Raw genomic sequence first — 21,087 nt, forward strand, 5'->3', positions numbered from 1 at the left:
CCCCGGCGGGTGGAGACGGCTTTGCGGGCCTTGGTTGAGGCGAGCTGAGTGATGACCTGCGCCGTTGCCATGGCGACTTAATGTAATCTAATTGGAAATGCAATTAGAGGCGGAGGCGCGTGAAAAAGCGAAGGCAAGGAGGCCGGACGCCCTCGCCGTGGCGATGTGGAGGGAACTGCGCCTGTCGGGGCCCTAAAGACGAAGACCCGCCCAGGTTGAGCTCGACCCCCCCGGACCTTTCAGTTGGCTGATAAAGTCGAACGTTACTCAGATACGTTTCTGCCCTCCACCCCCCACCCAGGCCTTCTTTATCTCGGCGGGACACGATTCCGCCTCTTTCGAGGCCCTCTGGGATGTGGGGGAGGTGCAGGGAACCCCGGCCCGGTGGGCTTCGGTCGACACAAGCCAAGCTAAAAGAAGCAACTCCGGTCGTTGGTCGGCGTCCAAGATCTATTTTCTCTCATCGAATGGCGGCGTTCCCTGCAGCTGTGGAGGAGGAGGAGGAGGAGGAGGAGGAGGAGCCGGTAGCCGTGCACATCAAGATGTTTCCTGCCATGTCACAAGCCGAGCTCCTCCCAGCTCCCGGGCCCGTCGGGCCACATGTGGCCTCCTGTTGCTCCACGAGGCCGTGGCCCATTAACCGACCCGCCTCTCGTCGTTGCAGGACGCGGTACAGCACTCCACGTAGTACTCCACGTAGTACTCCACGTAGTACACCTAAACTGCGCCGTCTGACACGGTCTGAGTACTGCTTGGCTCGGTGCAACGGGTGCAACCCCCGGAGGCGAGCAGCTGCTGGTGTCAACGGGTTTCTGTGGAAAGTTTCCACTTCCGTTCCGGAGCGGCGTGGCGTCGGCGTGGCGCCGCCACCGCCATCTAGTGGACAGAATGTGAGCGGCAGGAAAAGAGGAGTCGTGGGTTCGCGGTGGTTTGGAAATTAGAAATCAAGACACCGTCGGTCTAAGAGGGAGAAGATCTAGTGGGCAGCTGGAGAGCAAGAAACCAGACCGGCTGCACAAAATACATCTTTTTAATTTCAGGAAAAGGAAACGGTCAAACAATTGAGACGTGTAAATCCAAGCGTGTGCGTCACTTCCCCTGGTCGACCCACGCAAAGAAGTTACAGCGTGCGTCCGGGTTGGAGGCGTGTCCCTGAGGACGGGCGCAGACGAAGAACTGCCGTCCCAGGTTGGGCCCGTCCTTCTTGACGGTGCGGAGCACGCAGGGCTCGCCGTGGGCCTTGCAGGGGGGCGCGGCGGGGGGGCCGGCGAGCACCGACTTCCAGAACAGCAGGGACGCCCCTTTCTCGGACGCCCCTTTCTCGTGGCGTCGGTCCTCCGTAACCTCGGAGTTGATCTCATCCAGGACGGCGGTCTCGTTGCCGGGCGCCGCCGTCGGGGGCCTGGGCTTGAAGAAGGCCAGCAGGCTACCCTGAGGCTTGGAAGCCTTCGCCACCTTGGCCTTCTTCCCTTTTGGGGCGGCGGCGGCGGCCGGCGGTGGTCTTTTCCCGGCTTTCTGCACACCGAGGTTCTCCCTCCGCTCGCCGTCCTCCTGGGAGCCGGGCAGCCCCTCCCCCGCCTCGGGCGGCGGGTCTTTCCGCTCCGTCTTTACGAGGAAGCGCGACAGTTTCTGCTGCTTGCCCGCGAACTCCGGCCGGTGGCAGGTGGCGAGGGGCGGAGCCCTGGGGGCCGCCAGGGGCCGGCACCTCAGCCGCCCCCACACGGGGCAGTGGTCCGACCCCTCCACCTCCGGGAGGATGTCCGCCGCCGCGAATTGCTCCCTGGCGAGCCGACAGTCGGCGAAAATGTAGTCGATGCGCGTGCCGTAGTTGGTCCTCCGCGCCCCGGTGAGCGTGGACCAGCAGGTGAAGGCGCCGCCGCGAGTCGGGTGGAAGAGGCGAAAGGTGTCCACGAACCTCCCGCCGCCGCCGGCGGCGAGGTCGGATCCCTCCGCCTCACCCAGGAAGCCGCCGAGCCACTTCCTGCCGGGGTTTTCCTCGAAATCGTCCTGAGAGGCGAGAAACACGGAGAAGTTGACGTTGGGACGGCCCCAACCCTCCTTAGATGAAACCCTCCCGCGCGGGGAGAAGGTTCACCCACCGCATCGCTGGGGTCGCAGTGGTCGATGGGCCGGTGAGACGTGTTGATGTCTCCGAGAACGATGACGCTGCTGGAGGTACAGAGCAGAGGTCCTGAGGTTACAGCTTTGAGGACCGGCGCGCTTCAAGACGCGCGGGAACGTATCGTTCCACTTCCTGAGACTCTGAAGGAACCGAAAACCACTTCATTTCAACTGAAACTCTGGCTTCCTCCCCACCGCTAGAAGGTCCCACAGGGGGTTCTCCCCGTGTCACAGTGGGGTTCCTCCAAAAACACGGCTTCATCTGAGACCCTTCATTCTCCAAAGGTGTGAATGAGATGGAGAACGGTTGGATGAATGACTGAATGTGGGTAACCAGAGCCGTGTGTAGCACTGCTAGCTAATGCTAACAGCGTGTAAGCAGTAATTCAGAAGTTCAAATCCAGATTGTGTGTGTGTGTGTGTGTGTGTGTGTGTGTGTGAGACCTCTCACCTCCCGTCCCTCAGCAGGGCTTCAGCTCGACCCTGGAGCAGCTTGTAGAACTGCAGCTTGAAGCGCTTCCTCTCCGGCTTCTCGGGGTCGGCCCGGGGACAGTACACATTGATGACGGTCAGGGTCTGCGTTTTGTCCTGACACCTGTGTGTGTGTGTGTGTGTGTGTGTGTGTGTGTGTGTGTGTGTGTGTGTGTGTGTGTGTGTTGGGTAAACAGTTGTCAGAAATAGGAGCTAAACACGGACCATCACAACGTAACAGTTTCCACTTGCGTGAGGTGAATTCGGAGCGGCGTTTGACGACTTCAGCGGATGTGAAAACCTGAATAAATCCACCCGCGGGCTGGAACCTGCTCACCTGACCCGGTGCTGGGTGATGACGGCCCGGCCCTCGTTGTCCAGAAGCTGCAGCTCCTCGTCGGTGAACTCCTCGTGATCGCCGTAGCAGCCGACAGCTCCTCCGTGGCTGCTCAGCAGGCCCGTCAGGCCTTCCTCCGCAGCAAACGGGGTGGCGTCATCCTTACAGTAAGTGGCGACTCCTGGGCACACCAAGGTTTAGGTCATCTTTCGATTATAATTCAGTGTAGTGTGTGTGTGTGTGTGTGTGTGTGTGTGTACGGAGAATGATGAAACACCTGAATAACCGCTGCGTCCGCGGCTGAAGCTGAAATAGGAGCTGTAGCCGTCGATGATGGCGGTTCTCTCGTCCAGCAAGTCTCCTGTTTCAAGGACAAAGATGGATTTGAACACTCTGTATATTTCTAATAACATTAAAAGATAAATAAAATCACCGGTTCAGATCCAGATGCTCCCGGCCGCGGGTGCTCGGTGGTCCTGCTCAGAGGATTGCATCAATAGAGCTCACACAATTTGAAATAAATAGATTTCCTCAAGATTTTATTCACTGCAGGTTTCCAGGTGCGTTCCAGCCCAAGTCTCCAATAAGACAGTAGAAGCGACGTGAAAATACATTATTCCAAGAGTTTATTGTCATGTGCGCAGGCTGGAAACGGGTGAGCAGAATGTGGAAACGGTGCAGGGGATGGAGACGCTATTAAAAATGTCAGCAGCGCGAGCAAGATATTGTCACCCTCTTAAAATAATCACCCAAGTCATTTTTTCAGATTTTTCATGAAACGCAAAAAACGGAACCATCTGACACACTCTTGACGTTGGCAATTTCTACTTCTTCTTCTTCTTCTTCTTCTTTCAGCTTTTCCCTTCAGGTGTCGCCACAGCGAGTCCACTTTCTCCATCTCACCCTATTCTCTGTATCTTCCTCTCTCACACCAACTACCTTCATATCTTCTCTCACTACGTCCATAAATCTTCTCTTTGGTCTTCCTCCAGACCTCTTGCCTGGCAGCTCCAATTCCAGCATCCGTCTACCAATATATTCTCTATCCCTCCTCTGTCCATGACCCAACCATCTCAGTCTGGCTTCTCTGACCTTCTCTCCAAAACATCTAACATGTGCCGTCCCTCTGATAGACTCATTCCTGATCCTCTCCATCCTGGTCACTCCCAAAGAGAACCTCAACATCTTCATCTCTGCAACCTCTAGTTCTGCCTGCTGTCTTTTGGTCATTGGAACAGTTTCTAGTCCAAACATCATCTCTGGTCTCACCACTGTCTTGTACACTTTTCTCCACCCATTCCAACCCGCTTGAACCCGTCTCTTCACCTCTTTTCCACACTCTCCGTTGCTCTGGACTGTTGACCCTAAGTACCTGAAATCCTCCAGCTTCTTGATCTCCACTCCCTGTAGCCTCACCTCTCCACCCGAGTTCCTCTCATTCACACACATATGTTCTGTCTTGCTGCGACTAACTTTCATTCCTCTCCTTTCCAGAGCATACCTCCACCTCTCTAGATGTTCCTCTACCTGTTGTCTGCTCTCACTACAGATCACAATGTCATCCGCAAACATCATGGTCCATGTGGATTCCTGTCTAACCTCATCTGTCAGCCTGTCCATCACCATTGTGAACAAGAAGGGGCTCAGAGCTGATCCCTGATGGAGTCCCACCTCCACCTTGAACTTCTCGGTTACCCCTACAGCACACCGTACCAGTGTCTCACAGCTGGCATACATGTCCTGCACCAGTCTAACATACTTCTCTGCCACACCAGACTTCCTCATACAATACCAGAGCTCCTCTCTTGGCACCCTGTCATATGCTTTTTCTAGGTCTACAAAAACACAAACCAGCTCCCTCTGGCCTTCTCTGTACTTTTCTATTAGCATTCTCAATGCAAATACTGCATCTGTAGTACTCTTTCTAGGCATGAAGTCATACTGCTGTTCACAGATGCTGACTTCTGCTCTCAGTCTAGTTTCCACTACTCTTTCCCATAACTTCATTGTATGGCTCATCAACTTTATCCCTCTATAGTTGCCACAATTCTGCACATCCCCTTTATTCTTAAAAATAGGCACCATCACACTCTGTCTCCATTCTTAAGGCATCTTCTCACTCTCTACTAAAGGGGTAAAATGGCACAATCTGTTTGACTGAGGATGTAGGCAATTTTGCCGGTCAGCGTCATGAGGAGATGATTTAGGCAAAAAAAAAAAAAAAAATTGTAAAAAAACGACTTGGCGATCATTTTTAGAGGGTGACCAGATGCAAGTTTAAGTTGAGTGCAGCTTTTACTCTGCAAACTCGCAACGTCCACGTCGTATGCGGACGGTTGGAGGAGACATGAGCGTCTGGGTGCGGCCCGGAGAGCGTGGACTTGTCCTGAGGTGGAACCTGGTTGTTGACTCCTGTCAGCTGTTCAGTGGCTTCAGGAGTCCAGTGGCCATATCAGGTAGGACCAGTTCTTTGGTCGTGTTGTTCCACATTTCACACTCCCGTGATGCAGCTGGTTAAGACGCTCTCAGCAGTGCAGCTGTAGAAGTTGCTGAGGTTCTACAGCGACCTACCAAACCCTCTCCTCCTCAGAAGGTACCGCCGCTGTGGAGCCCTCCTAACTGTCTGCGTGGTGTTGAGGGCCCAGGTGAGGTCCTCACTGAAGGCGACCGCCAGGTATTTAAAGCTGCTCACCCAGTGGCCGAGGAAGTTCATGTGAACTATCATCATCATCCTGATCATCTCCTCGGTCTCGTCAGTGTGGAGGTAGATGTCCTCGCCAGGTCCTCCTCCATCCTGCAGGGCGTTTGGTCTCCACCACTGACGTCCTCCAAGAACTCGAGGATGATGATGTCCCGTGGGAGGCAGTCGTGGGCGCACAGCGTGGGGAGGACGGGTCTGAGGACACGTCCCTGAGGAATACCCGAGGTTGTGACGTCGCTTGCTGACGTTCAGCTACCCCAACCTGGGGTCCGCGTAGTGGGGGATGACCGTGTTGAAGGCACATGTTGTTTGCACAGCTGATGCATTTTCACACCATGATCCAGCAGACACGTTTTTTTTGTTAAACTAAACCCCAATTCATTCCCAGGCTATTAGCGGAGGCTAATATTTGCGCAGCCTCTCATGCCTCCTCGCTCCTCCCCGGCACTTACTTGTCACCTTCGTCTCCTGCACACACAGGATATCCGCGTCCAGCGCCTGGAGAGCCTTTTTAATCCCGCCATCGAGCGTCCGGATGCCGTTTATGTTCCAGGAGACGATTTTCATGGTGCACGCCGGGCGGCTGCCTCGGACTGCGCAGTCGGCTACTGCGCACACCCGGAAATCACAAACCGGAAGCGCCTCTCTGCGCCATTGTTTACCAATTCTTTATTCGTTTGCCCGCCTTGACGGAGAGTATCGGCCCGCCCCTTTTTCCCCAGTGTATTTTTTATGTTTATTACATGTCGGGATAGGGGGTAGACATCGGAAAAATGTCTCCGCAAAAAACGTTTTTGCTACTAGCGCCGAGTCGGTGCTATGCTAGGGGGCGCTAACGGGCTTTCACGTTTTCGGCGCGCTTCTGACACTCGACCCGGGTGGACCGGAGGAGAGAGGGAGAGAGAAAGATAGAGAGGGAGGAGAAAGAGGGAGAGAGGGAGGAGAGAGAGAGAGAGAGAGAGAGAGAGAGAGAGAGAGAGAACCGGCAGGAGGTACGTACAAGCCGCTTCCCGGTGACCGCGGCCTCCCAACGACCGTTGCGTTCAGGGACAGTCGTCGCCGATCGGTTCGCTCCTACCGGCACTGCGCGATCGTTGAGCCGCATCCTGGTCGAGGACCCCGGGGTGAGTACCAGACGCGACCGTGTCCTCCGGGCTAAATTAGCTTGTGTGACCGGACGGAGGAAACCGAAAGCCGGGACTCGCACGTCGTTCCTCCGGCCTCCCCCGCTCCCCTCCCTCCTCCGGCCACCCCAACCGCTCCGTCCTCCATGATGCCCGGCCGTCCGAGCTAAAGCTAACGGTCTCCTGCTAGCCGCTCGGCCGCGACCGGTGCCTCCGGTTGACCCCCGTCCCCTCCATCGTCGAGATTTCGACTTCTAGCTCGGCCACCAAAACATCTGTTCTCCGCGATGCAGGTGGGGTTTGCCGGATGGAGGGTGGAGGCCGGGCCGGGCCGGAGGTGGGGGGGATGCTGACGGGGAAACACGAGTTGGCACCGGCCAGCCGGCAGCTGCTGTTTCCATCTTCTGGTCAGGGAGGATGTGAGGAAATGGTGGAGGTCTGCCCCACCCAGGCGCCGCGGCCGCTCGCTCCACGGCCTGGAAACCCTTCATTCACGGAATTAACCCCAATTAACGCACCTGCTGTGGGAACCACGTTGTTTCCAGGCGTAACTACCAGTTTATTAGGCATGACCCCACCAACTGCTGGGTGGATTAATCAGCAGTTTGGGATTTCATTGCTCAGATTAACAACCAGCCGAATGCTTGCTGTATTCTGTGTGTGTGTGTGTGTGTGTGTGTGTGTGTTTAAAAGCCTTTGTGCCTTTCCTCTCCTGCAGCCTGGAGTAATGAGAGTGGAGGAGTGAGAGGAAGCCGGAGTCCCGAGAGCACGTCGGCAGACTGACAGGATGCTGGAGGCCGACGCCGACCCGGCGGGCGCCGACGGCCAGGCCGAGATGGCCGGCGGGGATTTGAAGGCCGAGGTGGTTCGGCTGACTCTGGAGCTCCAGGAGGCCACGGAGGAGAAGCTCCAGGCGGCCCGTTACGGCCTGGTGGTGCTGGAGGAGAGCTCGGCTCTGAAGCTCAAGCACAGGCAGCTGGAGGAGGAGCACGAGGTGCTGAGGGCCGAGCTGCAGCAGCTCAAGGAGGTAGGGAACTCTGCAGAATGTTCTCTCTGGTCCACCTTCGCCCACATGCTCTGTGGCATGAATGAACAAGGATGGACTCCCCGGTTTGACAACAGTTGGAGAAGAAGAATGAGCCGGGTGTTTTATTCAGCGCTCGTCCTCATGAGTAGCGGGTGATTCATGCACTGGGAACTCGAGCGGAGCGTCGGCCGCGTCTCTTATTGCCCTCGCCGAGGTCTGAAAACCTTTTCGGCGTCTCGTGAACGGGTTGTCATTTTTTTAATGAGCCGGTGATTCACGATGTTGCTCGTCTGAGTCGTCTTCTGTGTTGTAGCGGTTTCTTTGTTGTCCGAGCCGTCATCACAGCGAAGGACGTGGAGTGACCTCACACCGCCGTCACACAGATGGAACCCGCAGTCCAAATAAAGAGATTAGAAATCAGGACGAGAGCACCTCGTAAACAGAGTGCTCCTGTGCTAAGATAACAGCGGCGAGGCCGCTCTGCGATACGTGAGGTGTATTTTTTGCTGAAATCCTTCCGTGAGGGGGTTAATATCGCTCCCCCCGGTGTAAACCCTCTTAAAACGCACACGGGCTTGTTTATCGCCGCTTTATGTAAGAAGCTAATCCCTCACAAAATTCAGCCCGGTCCTGCCGTGCCGTGCTGTGCAGATTTGCCCGGGTCGCTTTGGATTCGTCCGTTTGGGGAAAAAATAGATCCGGCATGCGAGGCGTTGCCGTAAAAACCCTGGCCTCCGCATCCCGTTTCCTCAGGGACGTGGCGATATTTATTTTTCTACGTTATCGGTGTGAAGCTTGCCTGCGCCGGTCCTTGCTCCGGGGCCGGGGCCGGCGCTGGGCGCTCATGTGTTGTAAATGACCCCCTTATATAACGCAGCATTGTGTTTACCCCCCGCATCCCTCTCATCTAACACCTGTTTTTTTTTTTTTTGATCCGCTCCTTCGTCACGGTCAACGCGTCCACAGTGCTAATCATGCCGAGCAAAGGTGATGTAGCTCGGCGTGAGCGCCAGCTGCCGTAGAGCGCGCGAGGCACCGCTGTAAATAATCTCGACGCGGTCCGGCCTCACTCCCAAACCTTCTCTGCTCGTCTCAAGGCGTTCGCCGACTCGGTGAGCAGCCAGAAGCGCGCGGCGGCGGACGGCGAGTGCAGAGAGGAGAGCCTGCTGCAGGAGACGGCCACCAAGGAGGCGGCCATGGCCACCCGCATTGAGGAGGTCCAGTCGGAGCTGAAGCAGGCGCGCCTCGCCCTGGGCAACGCCCACGCCGAGATCGACCGTCTCGGCGTGGTCTCCACCCAGCTGAAGAAGGTCAGTGTGCGCGCCCGCCCGTCCCAGGCCGGGAATGAGTCCGGGCCCGGCGGGTAAGCGTGCACGTTGGTTTCCCCGCACAGGAGTGTGAGTGTCTGGAGGCGGAGAAGGGCCACCTGAGGGACGAGATGAAGGAATACAAGGTGCGTGAGCAGCGCCAGCTGCAGGACAACGGCGAGCTGGAGGAGGAGAACATCGCTCTGCAGAAGCAGGTTTCGGTACTGAAGGAAAACCAGGTCAGTCGCGAGTTGTTGTTTTGTTTTCCGGGACGTGGCGGCCATCGTTATTGTTTTTTCTCGCCAGGAGATGAGACGCGTCTGTTTTCTCCGCCCCGCCAGCCAGACTTGTTCTCTCGCCAACAGACCTTCTATTATCTCCGTGTGTTTTGTTGACAAAACCTCCCAGCCAGGAAACAGGGGTGGCCTGTGTGGAGACGGGAACCGACTCCAGATATTTCCATCTGGTCAGGAGGTTCTCTGCCGGGCGTCCGGTGGCCTCCGGCAGCACTCTGTCTGCTGACGGCAAACACCGGAACGGTTTGTTGTTACGGAGCGGAACCCGGTCCGGTTTGAGATGTTTGACGTGCACGAGACGCGTGTCGGCGGGTGCGGCCGTAACCGTGTCACTCCTTCTTCCTCTTCTGTCGTCACGCTTCAGGTTGAGTTTGAATCCATAAAGCTGGAGCTGAGCCAGAAGAACGAGGAGCAGGAGGAGCTCCGCTCGCAGATGGAGGAGGCGGCCAGGTTGAGGGAGATTGCGGAGAGGCAGTTGGATGAGGCCCTGGAGGCCCTGAAGGAGGAGAGGGAGCAGAAGAACAGTCTCCGACGGGAGCTTTCCGCCTTGACCCTGAACCCCTTCGATTCTGTGGGTAACCTGGAGCTCCACCTGGAGCAGATAGACGACAGCCAGGAGGAGGGCCAGGGGACAGAGCGAGAAGGTGACGCTGAGGGAGAGGAACAGGACAGTGGCCGCAACAACGGTCCTGGGTCCTCCCCCAATTCTGCCCACCCTCCTTACTCAGGTGTCGCCAAAAGCAACGGCCTCATCCATCGCTTTTCCACCCCGGCCACCAGCGACGTCTTCCTCCGCGCCCCGGCGTCGGGCCTGGTGTCCGACCTTCTGAGCGAGCTCCACTTCTCGGACAGCCAGAAGCTGAAGCAGCAGCTGCTGCAGGTGGGCCACGCACGAGACATGAAACCCAGATTCTGCAGCCAGTAGGACCGAATAACTGAGGGACAAGTGTGTGTCAGAAATATCATTAGCAGCTCCAGGGTATCCTGCAGCTGCTAAGACCGTGTGTGTGTGTGTGTGTGTGTGTGTGTGTGTGTGTGTGTGTGTGTGTGTGTGTGTGAGAGTTACGGGTTCTCTGGTTTCCTCCTACAGTCCAAAAACATGCAGGAAGTTCTTTGGAGAGATTTCCCAGGCGTGTCAGGGCGAAGGGCTGTGTGTCTTTGTACGTTGTGACAGATAAACAGTGAAGAAAATGAATGCATTTAGGTTGGCAGTGGATGTGCTTCATCATGCAGTGTACTGCCGCTCTTATTATGGGCTGTCAGACCTCAGTTAGCGCGCAGGCGGCACAGACGTCTGCCTCTTCCTGCGTGAAACCACATCCAGTGGCGTGCCGGCGAAGGGCGGAGCCTGCGGAGCACCTGCCTGTACAAGGGTGACGCGGAATACCAAGAAACACACAAAGACACGCCGGTGCGTGGAGAAGGTCTGAGACTCACCCCGTCTCTGCCGGAAGGACATCCATTATTGATGTGGCACTCAAACCGGGGGCGGGGCCGGCTCCCGCCGACCCAGCAGATGTCGAGCGCGTGAAGCGGAACGGGGTCGGCGGCCCTTTCCGCATTAAAAATGCAGAAGGGGTTCGGAGGGGGATCCCTGGCGCCGCCCAGAGGACGAGCCGCTCGCCGTGGCCTCGGAGATGGCGGCGGATGGAAAGGAGCTCCTGTTATGGTCACAGCTCAAGCTGCTTCATCTCAACGTGCTCGCGGCTTCGGGTTTGCGCCGTTTCCGCCCAAATCCCCGACCTTTCCCTCGAATAGCTCGGCCTCCGCGGCCAAACCGGGAGGCTGGTTAGCGGGACCGGTTCAAAGTTGGTATCAGTGGGCGGCAGATCTTGTCTCGGGACTGGAAGAGAAGCTCACGTAGGATTCAGGTCCTCATCAGCTCCTTGACTGGCTTAAGATAAAGTTCTGCAAACATTTTTCTTGAGGTCTGGGATTAACCCCCTCCCCCCTTTGGAAAAACCGTGAACAGATCTGTTTGTGCTTGACACCATGACTTAGAACCTGCTTAGAAGGTCACTTGACAAGCATTTGCAGGTAAAGTTGAAGAATGTGAAGTTTTGTCTGTTTAAAAATTTGCGTCCACAGGCAGAAAGAGAGAAGTCCACCCTGGTGGGCAAGGTGGAGGAACTGCAGATGCAGCTGGTGATGTCCAAGCAGGCGCTAAGTCAGCAGGAGGACAAGGTGGGCTCCCTGACCCAGCAGCTGGAGGCGCAGAACCGGCAGCGGCGCAGCCAGGAGCCGGACGACGGAGGGGACGACCAGGCCGAGAACGGGGTCGGCGACGGCGGCGTCTTCGACTACGAGGTGGACACGAAGAGCAAGGAGGTGCTGGAAGCGCGCATGCGCTCGGCCAGCGAGGAGCTCCTCAAGCTTCGGGACGAGCTGTCTCAGGCGGGCGCTCGCTACAACGCCCTGGAGCAGCGGTACAAGCTGGAGAAGGACCGCTGGCGGACGGAGGCCCAGGATCTGGCCGACAAGATCCGCCAGTGCATCAAGTCCAGCAAGCAGGACCAGGAGAGGATCAGCGAACTGGAGAACGAGATCGGGGCGACGAGGAAAGTGGCCATCGATTCGGAGGGCCACCTGAGCGTGGCCCAGGAGGAGCTGCTGGCCTTCTCCGAGGAGCTGTCCAACCTCTACCACCACATTTGCGTGTGCAACAACCTGACGCCCAAGCGGGTCACGCTGGACTACTACCGCGACAGCGCCCGTGCCGGCGGCGGCGGCGGCGTGGGCCGCAGGTCGCACGTGTACGCCCAGCAGAGCCAGAAGAAGCCCCGCGCCAACGAGATCTCCAAAGCGGCGGCCTTGCAGTTCATGGGTGAGGTGGACAGCGTCGGAGCCGGCGCGGAAACTCCCAACTGCCCCGGGTCCCCCACCCTGGACTTCAGGGACCCGTCCAATGTGCGCAACCTGGTGGCCGTCATCCGCTGCCAGATCAAACACCTGCGGGTAAGAAAGCCTTCGCGCACTCTCGGCCAATCGCCGTTACTTCTGTGTTAAAAGTTATTACCGGTGCAAATTCTCCAAATTCCCCCCGCCCTGCCCTGCCCGGCCCTGCCCTGCCCCCCACCGCCGCTCCATCGCTGAAAGCCCGGCTTTTGTTCCGGGTGAAGGCATTTCTGGCCCGGCGCTAATGCTCAGCTCAGACTGTTAAATGTAGCCGAGCGGCTCCTGTGTCTGTACAAATCCAGCGCCTTGTTGACACGTGTGCCGGCGTGGGTTTGAATGGAGCGGATTACTGGGGCCGGGAGCCCGGCGGGGGCTCCTCCCACGGGACGCCCCCTCGGAAAAACGCTCCCGTCGGGGAACCCTGACAACCGGATGTTTGGAAACCGGATAAAAACACAGCGGCCGGTTTGAATTTCACGCTTAGGCGTTATTCAATAGGCCGAGATGGATTCTGAGCGTCGTCTCGACCGACCGACCGACCCGGCCTTCTCGGAGCGACCCGACGGCCCGTCCGGATCCAGACGACCTGATTTTGTTGATTTTCCCACCAGGTGGCCGTGGATCTCTGCCGTCAGAGGGGAGCCATACCGTACTCGGGGCTGAGCAGCAGCGGAGAGCCGGAGCGCGACGCCGAGAGCCTGATGGAGGAGGTCCTGAAGCTCAAGTCCCTGCTCAGCACCAAGAGGGAGCAGATCGCTACTCTCAGGACGGTCCTCAAGGCCAACAAGCAGGTAGCTTCCTCTGGACGACTGCATCCGCAGAAGCAGTTTAGTGAGGCGGTGACCCACTCGAGCTCCTCGTCAAGTCAGATCCCAACCCTTGTGTCTGCTGACACTTTCGGTGTAGAGCTTTAAGATGATCCTCCGGAAACACCCTTTACCGGTGCGAAAACGTTGAGCAGATCCCAGCTGCCTTCTGCCCTCCACCACTTGGGGTAGAAAGACAGACAGAAGGTCAGAGATGATCTGTTACATATAATACCAGTAGCGCTAACAGCTACGTGCTAGTAGCTGACATGATACAGGAATAGGCTAAATATACATAAAAGAAAGACATGAGGGTGCGATCATGCACTGATGAAGGGGTGTGACCAGATGAGACAGGGACGAGAAAGGTCCATCATGGGATGCCCCTCTGCAGAGAAAGCCTGTGGCAGCATAGCTAGGGCTAGGCTAATGCTAACTATTAGCTTTCTCAAATAGGAAGGTTTGAAGCCTGTTCTGTTGTCTGATATGCGATTCAAGAGTACTTGGAGTTATGATGGGGTTCTAAGAGTACATGGACATACGATGGGGTTCTAAGAGTACATGGAGTTATGATGGGGTTTTAAGAGTACTTTGACATACGATGGGGTTCTAAGAGTACTTGGACATACGATGGGGTTCTAAGAGTACATGGAGTTATGATGGGGTTCTAAGAGTGCTTGGAGTAATGATGGGGTTCTAAGAGTACTTGGACACAAGATGGGGTTCTAAGAGTACTTGGAGTTATGATGGGGTTCTAAGAGTGCTTGGAGTTATGATGGGGTTCTAAGAGTGCTTGGAGTAATGATGGGGTTCTAAGAGTACTTGGACACAAGATGGGGTTCTAAGAGTACTTGGAGTTATGATGGGGTTCTAAGAGTACTTGGAGTTATGATGGGGTTCTAAGAGTACTTGGACACAAGATGGGGCTCTAAGGGTTCCCTGAGGTCCGGGGTTTCGGGAGTTCTCTTTGTTTGGGGGCGTTGGCCCGTTTTGGGCTTCATAGGAGAGAAGAATGACTTTACGTGAATGTGAATGTGGGCGTGCAACAATGGCATCATCATTTTGTGTGTGTGTGTGTGTGTGTGTGTGTGTGTGTGTGTGTGTGTGCGCACGTGCAGACGGCAGAGTTGGCCCTGTCCAATCTGAAGACCAAGTACGAGACGGAGAAGAGCATGGTGTCGGAGACCATGATGAAGCTGCGTAACGAGCTGAAGGCCCTGAAGGAAGACGCCGCCACCTTCTCCTCGCTGCGCGTCATGTTCGCCAGTCGGTAAGAGCCCGCGTTCACCTGGTCTGCAGGACCTTCTCATAGACCAGACAGAAGATACGTGTCCGGTTCTTTCTGCTTAGTAATGGTGCCCTTGTTGTGGTCCTCTTCCTCCTCCTCCTCCTCCTCCTCCTCCTCCTCCCAGGTAATGAGATTACAATGCTTATTACGCCTGTGTACAATCCACAGGTTCACGTGAAGATTAGAAACCACGTGCTCTGCCCTGTGCCTCGGGGGGGCAGGGACAGATTTGTCCCATCAAGCCAGGTCACCTTAGGGAATGAAAAGCCTGGGGGGATCTGGCGTCCCACAACACTCAGCTCCATCTCCAACCCCTTAAAGGCGTCTTCTGGCCTGGGAATGTCTGAGGACCTGTCCTTTGGGTTTGATGGAGAGGCTGGAGGAGCGTTCTCCCTGTGTGTGTGTGTGTGTGTGTGTGTGTGAGACGCAGAGCGTCAGACTGTCTGGGCTCTGGGGGTTCTGGCAGACGCCCAGGAGCCGCTACCTGATGATCCTTAAGCAGGATTGGAGCTTTTCAGCTTAATGTCACCCCGGCGGTTTGAGACGCCTGGTGGCGCCACCCTGTGGTGACCGGGCGCCGCTGCGTGTTTTTCTTTTTCCGAGGGGTCGGATGACGTCGATCGGCCGCCGTCTTTTTTTTTTTTTTTTTTTTTCGCCGTTTGTTTAAATCGGTCAATCCAACAAAGCGGTGGGATTAATCTGTACAATCGAGGGTTTTATTCCGAAAAGCCTCTATCACATTGACGCACGTGCTTTAGAAAAATGGCAGGGCGGCAGCCCTCGTGGGAAGGCGCGCGTCCCGGCAGTGTCCACGGCGCACGTGCACGCCCACGCTGGGCGCGGTCAACCGACGGGCGGCCACGTCGCCTCCGGGAGCGAACGCCGCGACCGCGGGTATGACCGTGGAATTGGGGTGAACCACAGAGCGAGGAGCTGGAGAGGCAGCTGCTGTCAGACCGGTTCTTGTTTCTTCACACAGCTTCCATGTTTGAGGGCACTAATGACGCGGACTAATCTTTTAATTTGATGTGTGCGCTCGTTTAACGAGTAATCCATTCACGGGAGAGGCCGCCGGATCGCCCACTCATGACATTAATCCAGCGTTTTAGTGTTTGGGTTGCTGTGACGTGTGTGTGTGTGTGTGTGTGTAACGCTGCGTGTGTGTGTGTGTGTGTCGGGCTTGTGATTGTGTGCGTCTCTCAGGTGCGACCAGTACGTCACGCAGCTGGACGAGATGCAGAGGCAGCTGGCGGCCGCCGAGGACGAGAAGAAGACCCTCAACTCGCTGCTGCGCATGGCCATCCAGCAGAAGCTGGCCCTCACCCAGCGCCTGGAGGACCTGGAGACGCCCGCCTCGCCCCACAGCCAGAACAGCAGCCCGCGGAGATCCCGGGCCAAGGAGCTCGCCGCCAAGTCGGGCCGGGCCCCGCGGAGCCCCCGGGGGAGCCCGGCCCGGCCGCCGCCGAGGAGCAGCCCGCGGGCCAGCCCGGTGCTGGGCGGCGGCGTTCCCGCCATGGCCACCTACCACCTGCGGGCTCTGACCCGAAGCCTCCACACCAGCCCCGTAAGAGCCGCCCCCTCCCGTCGTCTCCACCGGCACGTCCGGGCCGGCGTCTCCGGGGGTCCGCGGCGAGGCGGCGCCCTGCCACGAGACGCCACTTTCGTTAGAAGCCGCAGCGTCAGCGAGATCCTCCGCACGGATTCCAGCCCCGCCCCCTCCCAGGGGGGGAAACATCCCGCCGCCATGAGCGGCGAGATGGCGGTGGAGTGCGTGGGGGCGTCGGTCCCGGCGCGCCAGGACACCTTCATCGCCGATCTTCCTCCCCCCGCCTCGCGTTCCTCCCTCCGCCGCTCTACTGACCATCTAACCTCTTGGTCTGTGCATGCGTGTGCTCGCTGCTCCTCGCCGCGGCCCGAGGCCGGAGAGGGCGTGCATGTGCCCGACGGCGAGCCGTACGTAGATTTCTCGGCGTCAAAGAAACCGGCGTGGTCTCACGGGTCCAAACCTGCCGCTCAGATTGGCGCCAAACGCGCGGCGGCACCGATGGAGGCCGCGGGGTCCGCCGAGGCCCCGCCCCCTCGCAGCAGGGGGGGCGGAGCCCGCGGGGAGCCCGGGCGCCCGCCGTCCTCCTCAGCCAGCAGAACCTCCGAGGAACGCGGCACAGCCCGGCGCTCGCACTCCAGGTCCACCCGCGGGAGATGAGACCACGAACCCGGCGCGTTTGGAACATCTAGAAAGATCTCCGACCTTCACGCGTTGTCTTGTCCTGCTGAGAACCTCCTCCCCCGTGTGCTCATCCTTCTCTCCCTGTGTTTTCTTCTGTCTGTCTCCCCGTCCAGCGCTGACTCGCTCCTCCGTCGCCCCTCCGAACCCCCCTCGTCTCCGTGAGGACCCGTCTTGGTCTCGGCCCCTCCGGCTCCCCTTCCTCCTGGTCTCCTCCGCTCCACCCAGAAGGTCTGCATGCATGAAGAGCCCGCCGTGCCCTCGTCACCCTGCGTCCTCATCGACTCTCCTTCCTCCCCGGCCCCCCCGGGGACCCGTTGCCAGTATTTACTCCACGGTATGACTTGTTGTCCCCCAGTATCTGCTGTCCTCACACTCTGAACTGAAGCCAAAATGTCCTCTAAGGCCGTGTGTCCTCGCCGCCTTGCCTTCTTTCTGACCTCCCGGTCGGGTCTGTCCGGCGTCCTCGTCAGCTCGTCGGCGCCGCCGCGCGGAGCTCGCGCTCGTCTTCATCCGCGCCGCCGCCGGCGGAGCTCGGCCGGCGCTAACACATCAGCCATAAGTCCAACCAGCTCAGGTCCAAATCCTGGTTTCCGGGGCGCCCGCTGGCGCGCACACTATGCAGACGGCGCCCGTCTGCTTCCCGCTCCGCAGGGATTTTCAGCTACGCTCCCGAGTGACGGCGAACTAGACGGCCGACGGGCGCCGGAGCGGCACCGGGGCTTCCCATCGACGACCCCTTCCGCACCTCGTGTTCCTCGAATGAAGACGAGCGTCGTTCGGGCCTCCTGTCGGCTCCTGTCCCGACAAGCCCCGCCACGTCTGTAGTTTCCTGGTGAAGTTAGCGTGTCACGGTCACCTGGCGGACCCCCCGCTGCAGGTCGTCGCTCCAGCCGGGGCGGAGGCCGGACCCCTTGTAGAACCCTGCACCGATGATAGCGCCGTCACCGTGACCTCCTCCTGTCGGTCCCGAAGGATTCGGCGTCAGTCCCTGACGGAAGGTCGAAGCCGCGGGATCGGCCCTCTGTCCGTGTACGACGTCGCCACGGTAACCCCCAGCCCTCCCCGTCCTCGGCATTGGGATCCAGGATCCGCCGGTGCGGGCGGACCGGGCGGCAGAAGAGGCCGCGTCTCGTCGTTTTTTTGTTTAGTGCCTTTGTTTCCGACCGCCGCGGGTTCTATTTCCGCCGCAGTGCAACAACCAGCAAAGGGGGTCGCCCGCGATGGTCCCGCAAACCTTCTCCGAAGCCTCGTGGGGCGTCACCTCCGCTTCACCCCGAGGTCCATCCGTGTGCACATCAGGATCGCGTCGACCCTCCGCTCTTGTTGCTTCTGCGGAGCTGAAACGGTGCTCCGTCACTTTTACCACTAGAGGATGTCCGACACTGTAGATGTGATTTGTTGTTTGTTGTCAAGGGACGCCTGAACTGTCGCCCGCCGGCTCGCGGCGCCCGGCGGGCGGGGCCACGGCCGGTGGGCGGGGCCACGGCCGGTGGGCGGGGCCACGGCCGGCCGGCGGCAGGAGAAGCGCGTCCCGGTTTCATGTTGCTTTCAAGGTTGTAAATGGATTCCTGACGTTATTTAATTCACTGTGTGTATATTCCCGCGGATGTACAAAGTCTGAAGTGTATTTATGCGGGCGGCGTTGTCGTCCAGCCCGCACGCCCACTGGTCACGCACGCGCTCCTCATCACCTTTTCTTTGTAAGCCAGTTCCTTCCACCATGTCAGCCCGTTTTGTCTCCGAAAGAATAAAAAGCCAACGGTGAACTCCTCCGACGGCGTCCGTGTGTCTTGTGACCTTTGACCTCAGGGGTGGGGGTGGGGGGCGGGGGGGGTCACTGCAGCGATGGCGTGTAACCTCTCTCCAGGTAACCCTCGGGCGCTAGAGGCCGCCGGGGTCCCGCCTGCTCCACGGCGGCGGCGCAGGTAATTCCGCCTTAACCGGTTAAGGTTAGCGAACAAACCGGTGACGGGATGGAGCTGAAGGTCAGCGGCACCCAGGAGTCCTCAGGGTGGAAGGAGACGCCATGTTTTGGGTCCTGCCTCCAATAAACCGCTCAAAGATGCATTGTTTCCATTTGTTATCCATTTTTGCATTTGTTTGCAATGCTAATGGACTCCTTTATGCCAACAGGTTCTGCGCAGCTGCCATTCAGGGCAGTTGTTATTAAAACCCTCCTTGATCCAGAGGCTTCCGCTCACTAGATCACTTTCTAGTCAGAACCAACAGAGTCAAAGTTAAAAAGGACCTTTCTGCACTTGGACCGGTATATTAGGGTGTGAACTATAAATGTTCACTTCTATGCCGACGACATCACGCTGTACCTCTCATCGAAGCTGGATGGAATAAGTGGGTTTATTAACCTCCGGAAATACTTTAAGGATGTAAATATCTGTATGACTACTTGCTTTTTCGGAACCCCAGAGGTACTGATAGATCCCTGGATGGTGTCAAACGGAGCTGTCAGAAACCTGGGTGATCTCTTTGACCAAGATGGACAAAGAAAAACCCCCTCCAGCTTTTGTCTCTTCCGGACTTTATTACGATTATTAAGAGCTGACTCCTGTTTGACCTTCCCAACAACTTCTTAAAGACTCATGTGCCTAGTACAGCTGCACATGTTCTAACACACAGGTGGGCCAACCTTCTGGCTCAGGGGCCACATTGACTTTTAAAATTTGATGGACGGGCCGGGCCGCCACAAGATACGATACATATAAACAAAAGATGCATTTGTTGACGGTACATTTCAGACTCGTCTGACATTTGCTTTGAAACCAGCTTGGTTTTGAAGGCTCTGACATTTGCTTGCATTTCATGCGCAAACCGGTTTCTCCCGTGTAGCTTCTCGTCCAGCTCATTCTCGCGTGTCCGTACATTCACAGTAAAGGCTAAATCACAAAGCTAATCTGTGTCATTCAGCTCAGGTAAAGTGTTCTCAAGTTGCTCCAAAAATGAAAGAATCTCCTGTTTGAGCTCCCACATTCATTGATCCAATCTTTCAATCATTCACATCAAGTATGAATTCTGTACTAATCTTTGGCGGGCCGGATTTAAAAAACTAACGGGCCGGATGTGGCCCGCGGGCCGTAGTTTGCCCACCCTCGTACGAACAAGAGCTCGTGTGGAATGGTGTCTCCCAGGATTGCTGGGTCAGATATCTGTGCTCCTGGGATGCAGAGCTACTCCTCGTCCTTGGGGTGTCTGAGTATCTAAAAGCAAAACAGACCGGGGCATTTGTTAGCCATATCCATTTTCGTGGAAGGATTTTGACACCGTCTCTTTGTTTAAAAATAGGCTCAAGACTGTCCTTTTTTTAGAAAGTCTATAGTTAGCATTAGCCTAGCCTAGCCTTGTTGCTGTAGGCCTGGTCCGGTGAGGGCGATCCCATGATGCACCTCTTATTCCTACCCTGCCTGACCTCTTGACCCTTCAGCGATGCGCAACCTCATGTCCGGTGTCAAATCCCTGGGCTCTCATTGGTCGGGTTCCCAGGGGGCGTGGCTTGATGATTATTCCATGATGTTACGAGCATGTTAAAAGCATTCTTCTCAATGTTATTAACTCGTTGCAACGTTATTCAGCTGTTATAATCACATTAACATGTTATAGATTTACCTCTTTTGTTGAATAAAATCGGTTAATTCTTGTCAAAACCTTCCCGTCGTGGCAACTGGACTTGAATCTCTTGACTGGAAGATGTTTCGCAATCATCTGAGAGGCTTCTTGGGTTCCGATGACTGAGAACCTCCGAAGATCGATCTACTGGCCCCCGAAAACCCAATTAAATAACTAATAGTTAACTAATAGACATCTTATGAACATGCTTGTACCAGTTATTCTTGTGTTATTACCTGTAATAATCATGCCAGCATTTGTTTTCCAGAGCAATCTCTTTGCTACTTTTACCCAACAGCCCTTTAAAATCGGATTGAAATAACTTATTTGGAAAAGTTATTTTGATTAAAAACAATATCGACATGTGATCAACCCGTTTTGACGTGTTATCATGTTATGGACTCCTTTTTTGGCTGTTTTTACCGATCAGGGCCTTTAAATCAGGATGAAATAATATTTTCCGTGGAGACATCTCATGAACATGCTTGTACAGGTTATTTCCTGTCATAATCAAACTAGAAACAATGTGTTTTTTCATATTCTAAACGATCTATTTGCGACTTTTATCTAACAAGGCCCTTTAAAATCTGAAAGAAACAACTTATTTGATAATGTTATTATGATATAAAGCCCGTTTCGACGTGTTATTAACATGTTATAGCCTCCTTTTTGTCTGCTTTACCGGTGACGGTGGTTGATCTTAACATTAGTAAAAACAAAACTTTTTTTTTTTAATTTTTTTTTTTTTATTTGACTGTTTATACTATTTTCTACTATTATTTATTATTGTTATATGTTTCTTGTAACTGTGGCACAACAATTTCCTCCGGGATAAATAAAGTTGTTTTAAAGAGTCCTCTTCCCAGACC

General features: G+C 56.2%; 2 protein-coding genes across 7 annotated transcripts; one reads left to right on the plus strand and one right to left on the minus strand.

The window, feature by feature from the left end:
• Positions 1-1,012: 1,012 nt before the first annotated feature.
• On the minus strand, positions 1,013-6,902 carry apex2 (APEX nuclease (apurinic/apyrimidinic endonuclease) 2). Its single transcript, XM_086160060.1, has 6 exons — positions 6,083-6,902; positions 3,207-3,290; positions 2,930-3,110; positions 2,573-2,716; positions 2,100-2,169; positions 1,013-2,007 (listed from the first exon to the last, which is right to left on the minus strand). The coding sequence occupies exons 1-6, from the start codon at positions 6,195-6,197 to the stop codon at positions 1,090-1,092; spliced, it is 1,512 nt and encodes a 503-aa protein (XP_086016186.1). The 5' UTR covers positions 6,198-6,902; the 3' UTR covers positions 1,013-1,089.
• On the plus strand, positions 6,494-18,372 carry LOC147226816 (protein bicaudal D homolog 2). Of its 6 annotated transcripts, XM_086160057.1 has the most exons (11): positions 6,505-6,754; positions 7,473-7,781; positions 8,879-9,091; positions 9,175-9,327; positions 9,749-10,028; positions 10,113-10,264; positions 11,473-12,339; positions 12,891-13,070; positions 14,204-14,355; positions 15,577-15,937; positions 16,714-18,372. In XM_086160057.1, exons 2-11 carry the CDS (start codon positions 7,542-7,544, stop codon positions 16,717-16,719), a joined length of 2,604 nt encoding a protein of 867 aa, XP_086016183.1. In that variant the 5' UTR covers positions 6,505-6,754; positions 7,473-7,541; the 3' UTR covers positions 16,720-18,372. The 6 variants fall into 6 exon arrangements, with proteins under 6 accessions (XP_086016181.1, XP_086016180.1, XP_086016185.1 ...); XM_086160055.1 differs by having other exon boundaries at positions 6,494-6,754; positions 15,577-16,731; XM_086160059.1 differs by lacking the exon at positions 15,577-15,937 and having other exon boundaries at positions 6,503-6,754.
• The last annotated feature ends 2,715 nt before the right edge of the window (positions 18,373-21,087 follow it).

Source organism: Fistularia commersonii, chromosome 14 (assembly GCF_037954325.1).
Source record: "Fistularia commersonii isolate RoL2024-O1a breed Wild chromosome 14, RoL_Fcom_v1.0, whole genome shotgun sequence".
NCBI classification, from domain to species: Eukaryota; Metazoa; Chordata; class Actinopteri; order Syngnathiformes; family Fistulariidae; genus Fistularia; species Fistularia commersonii.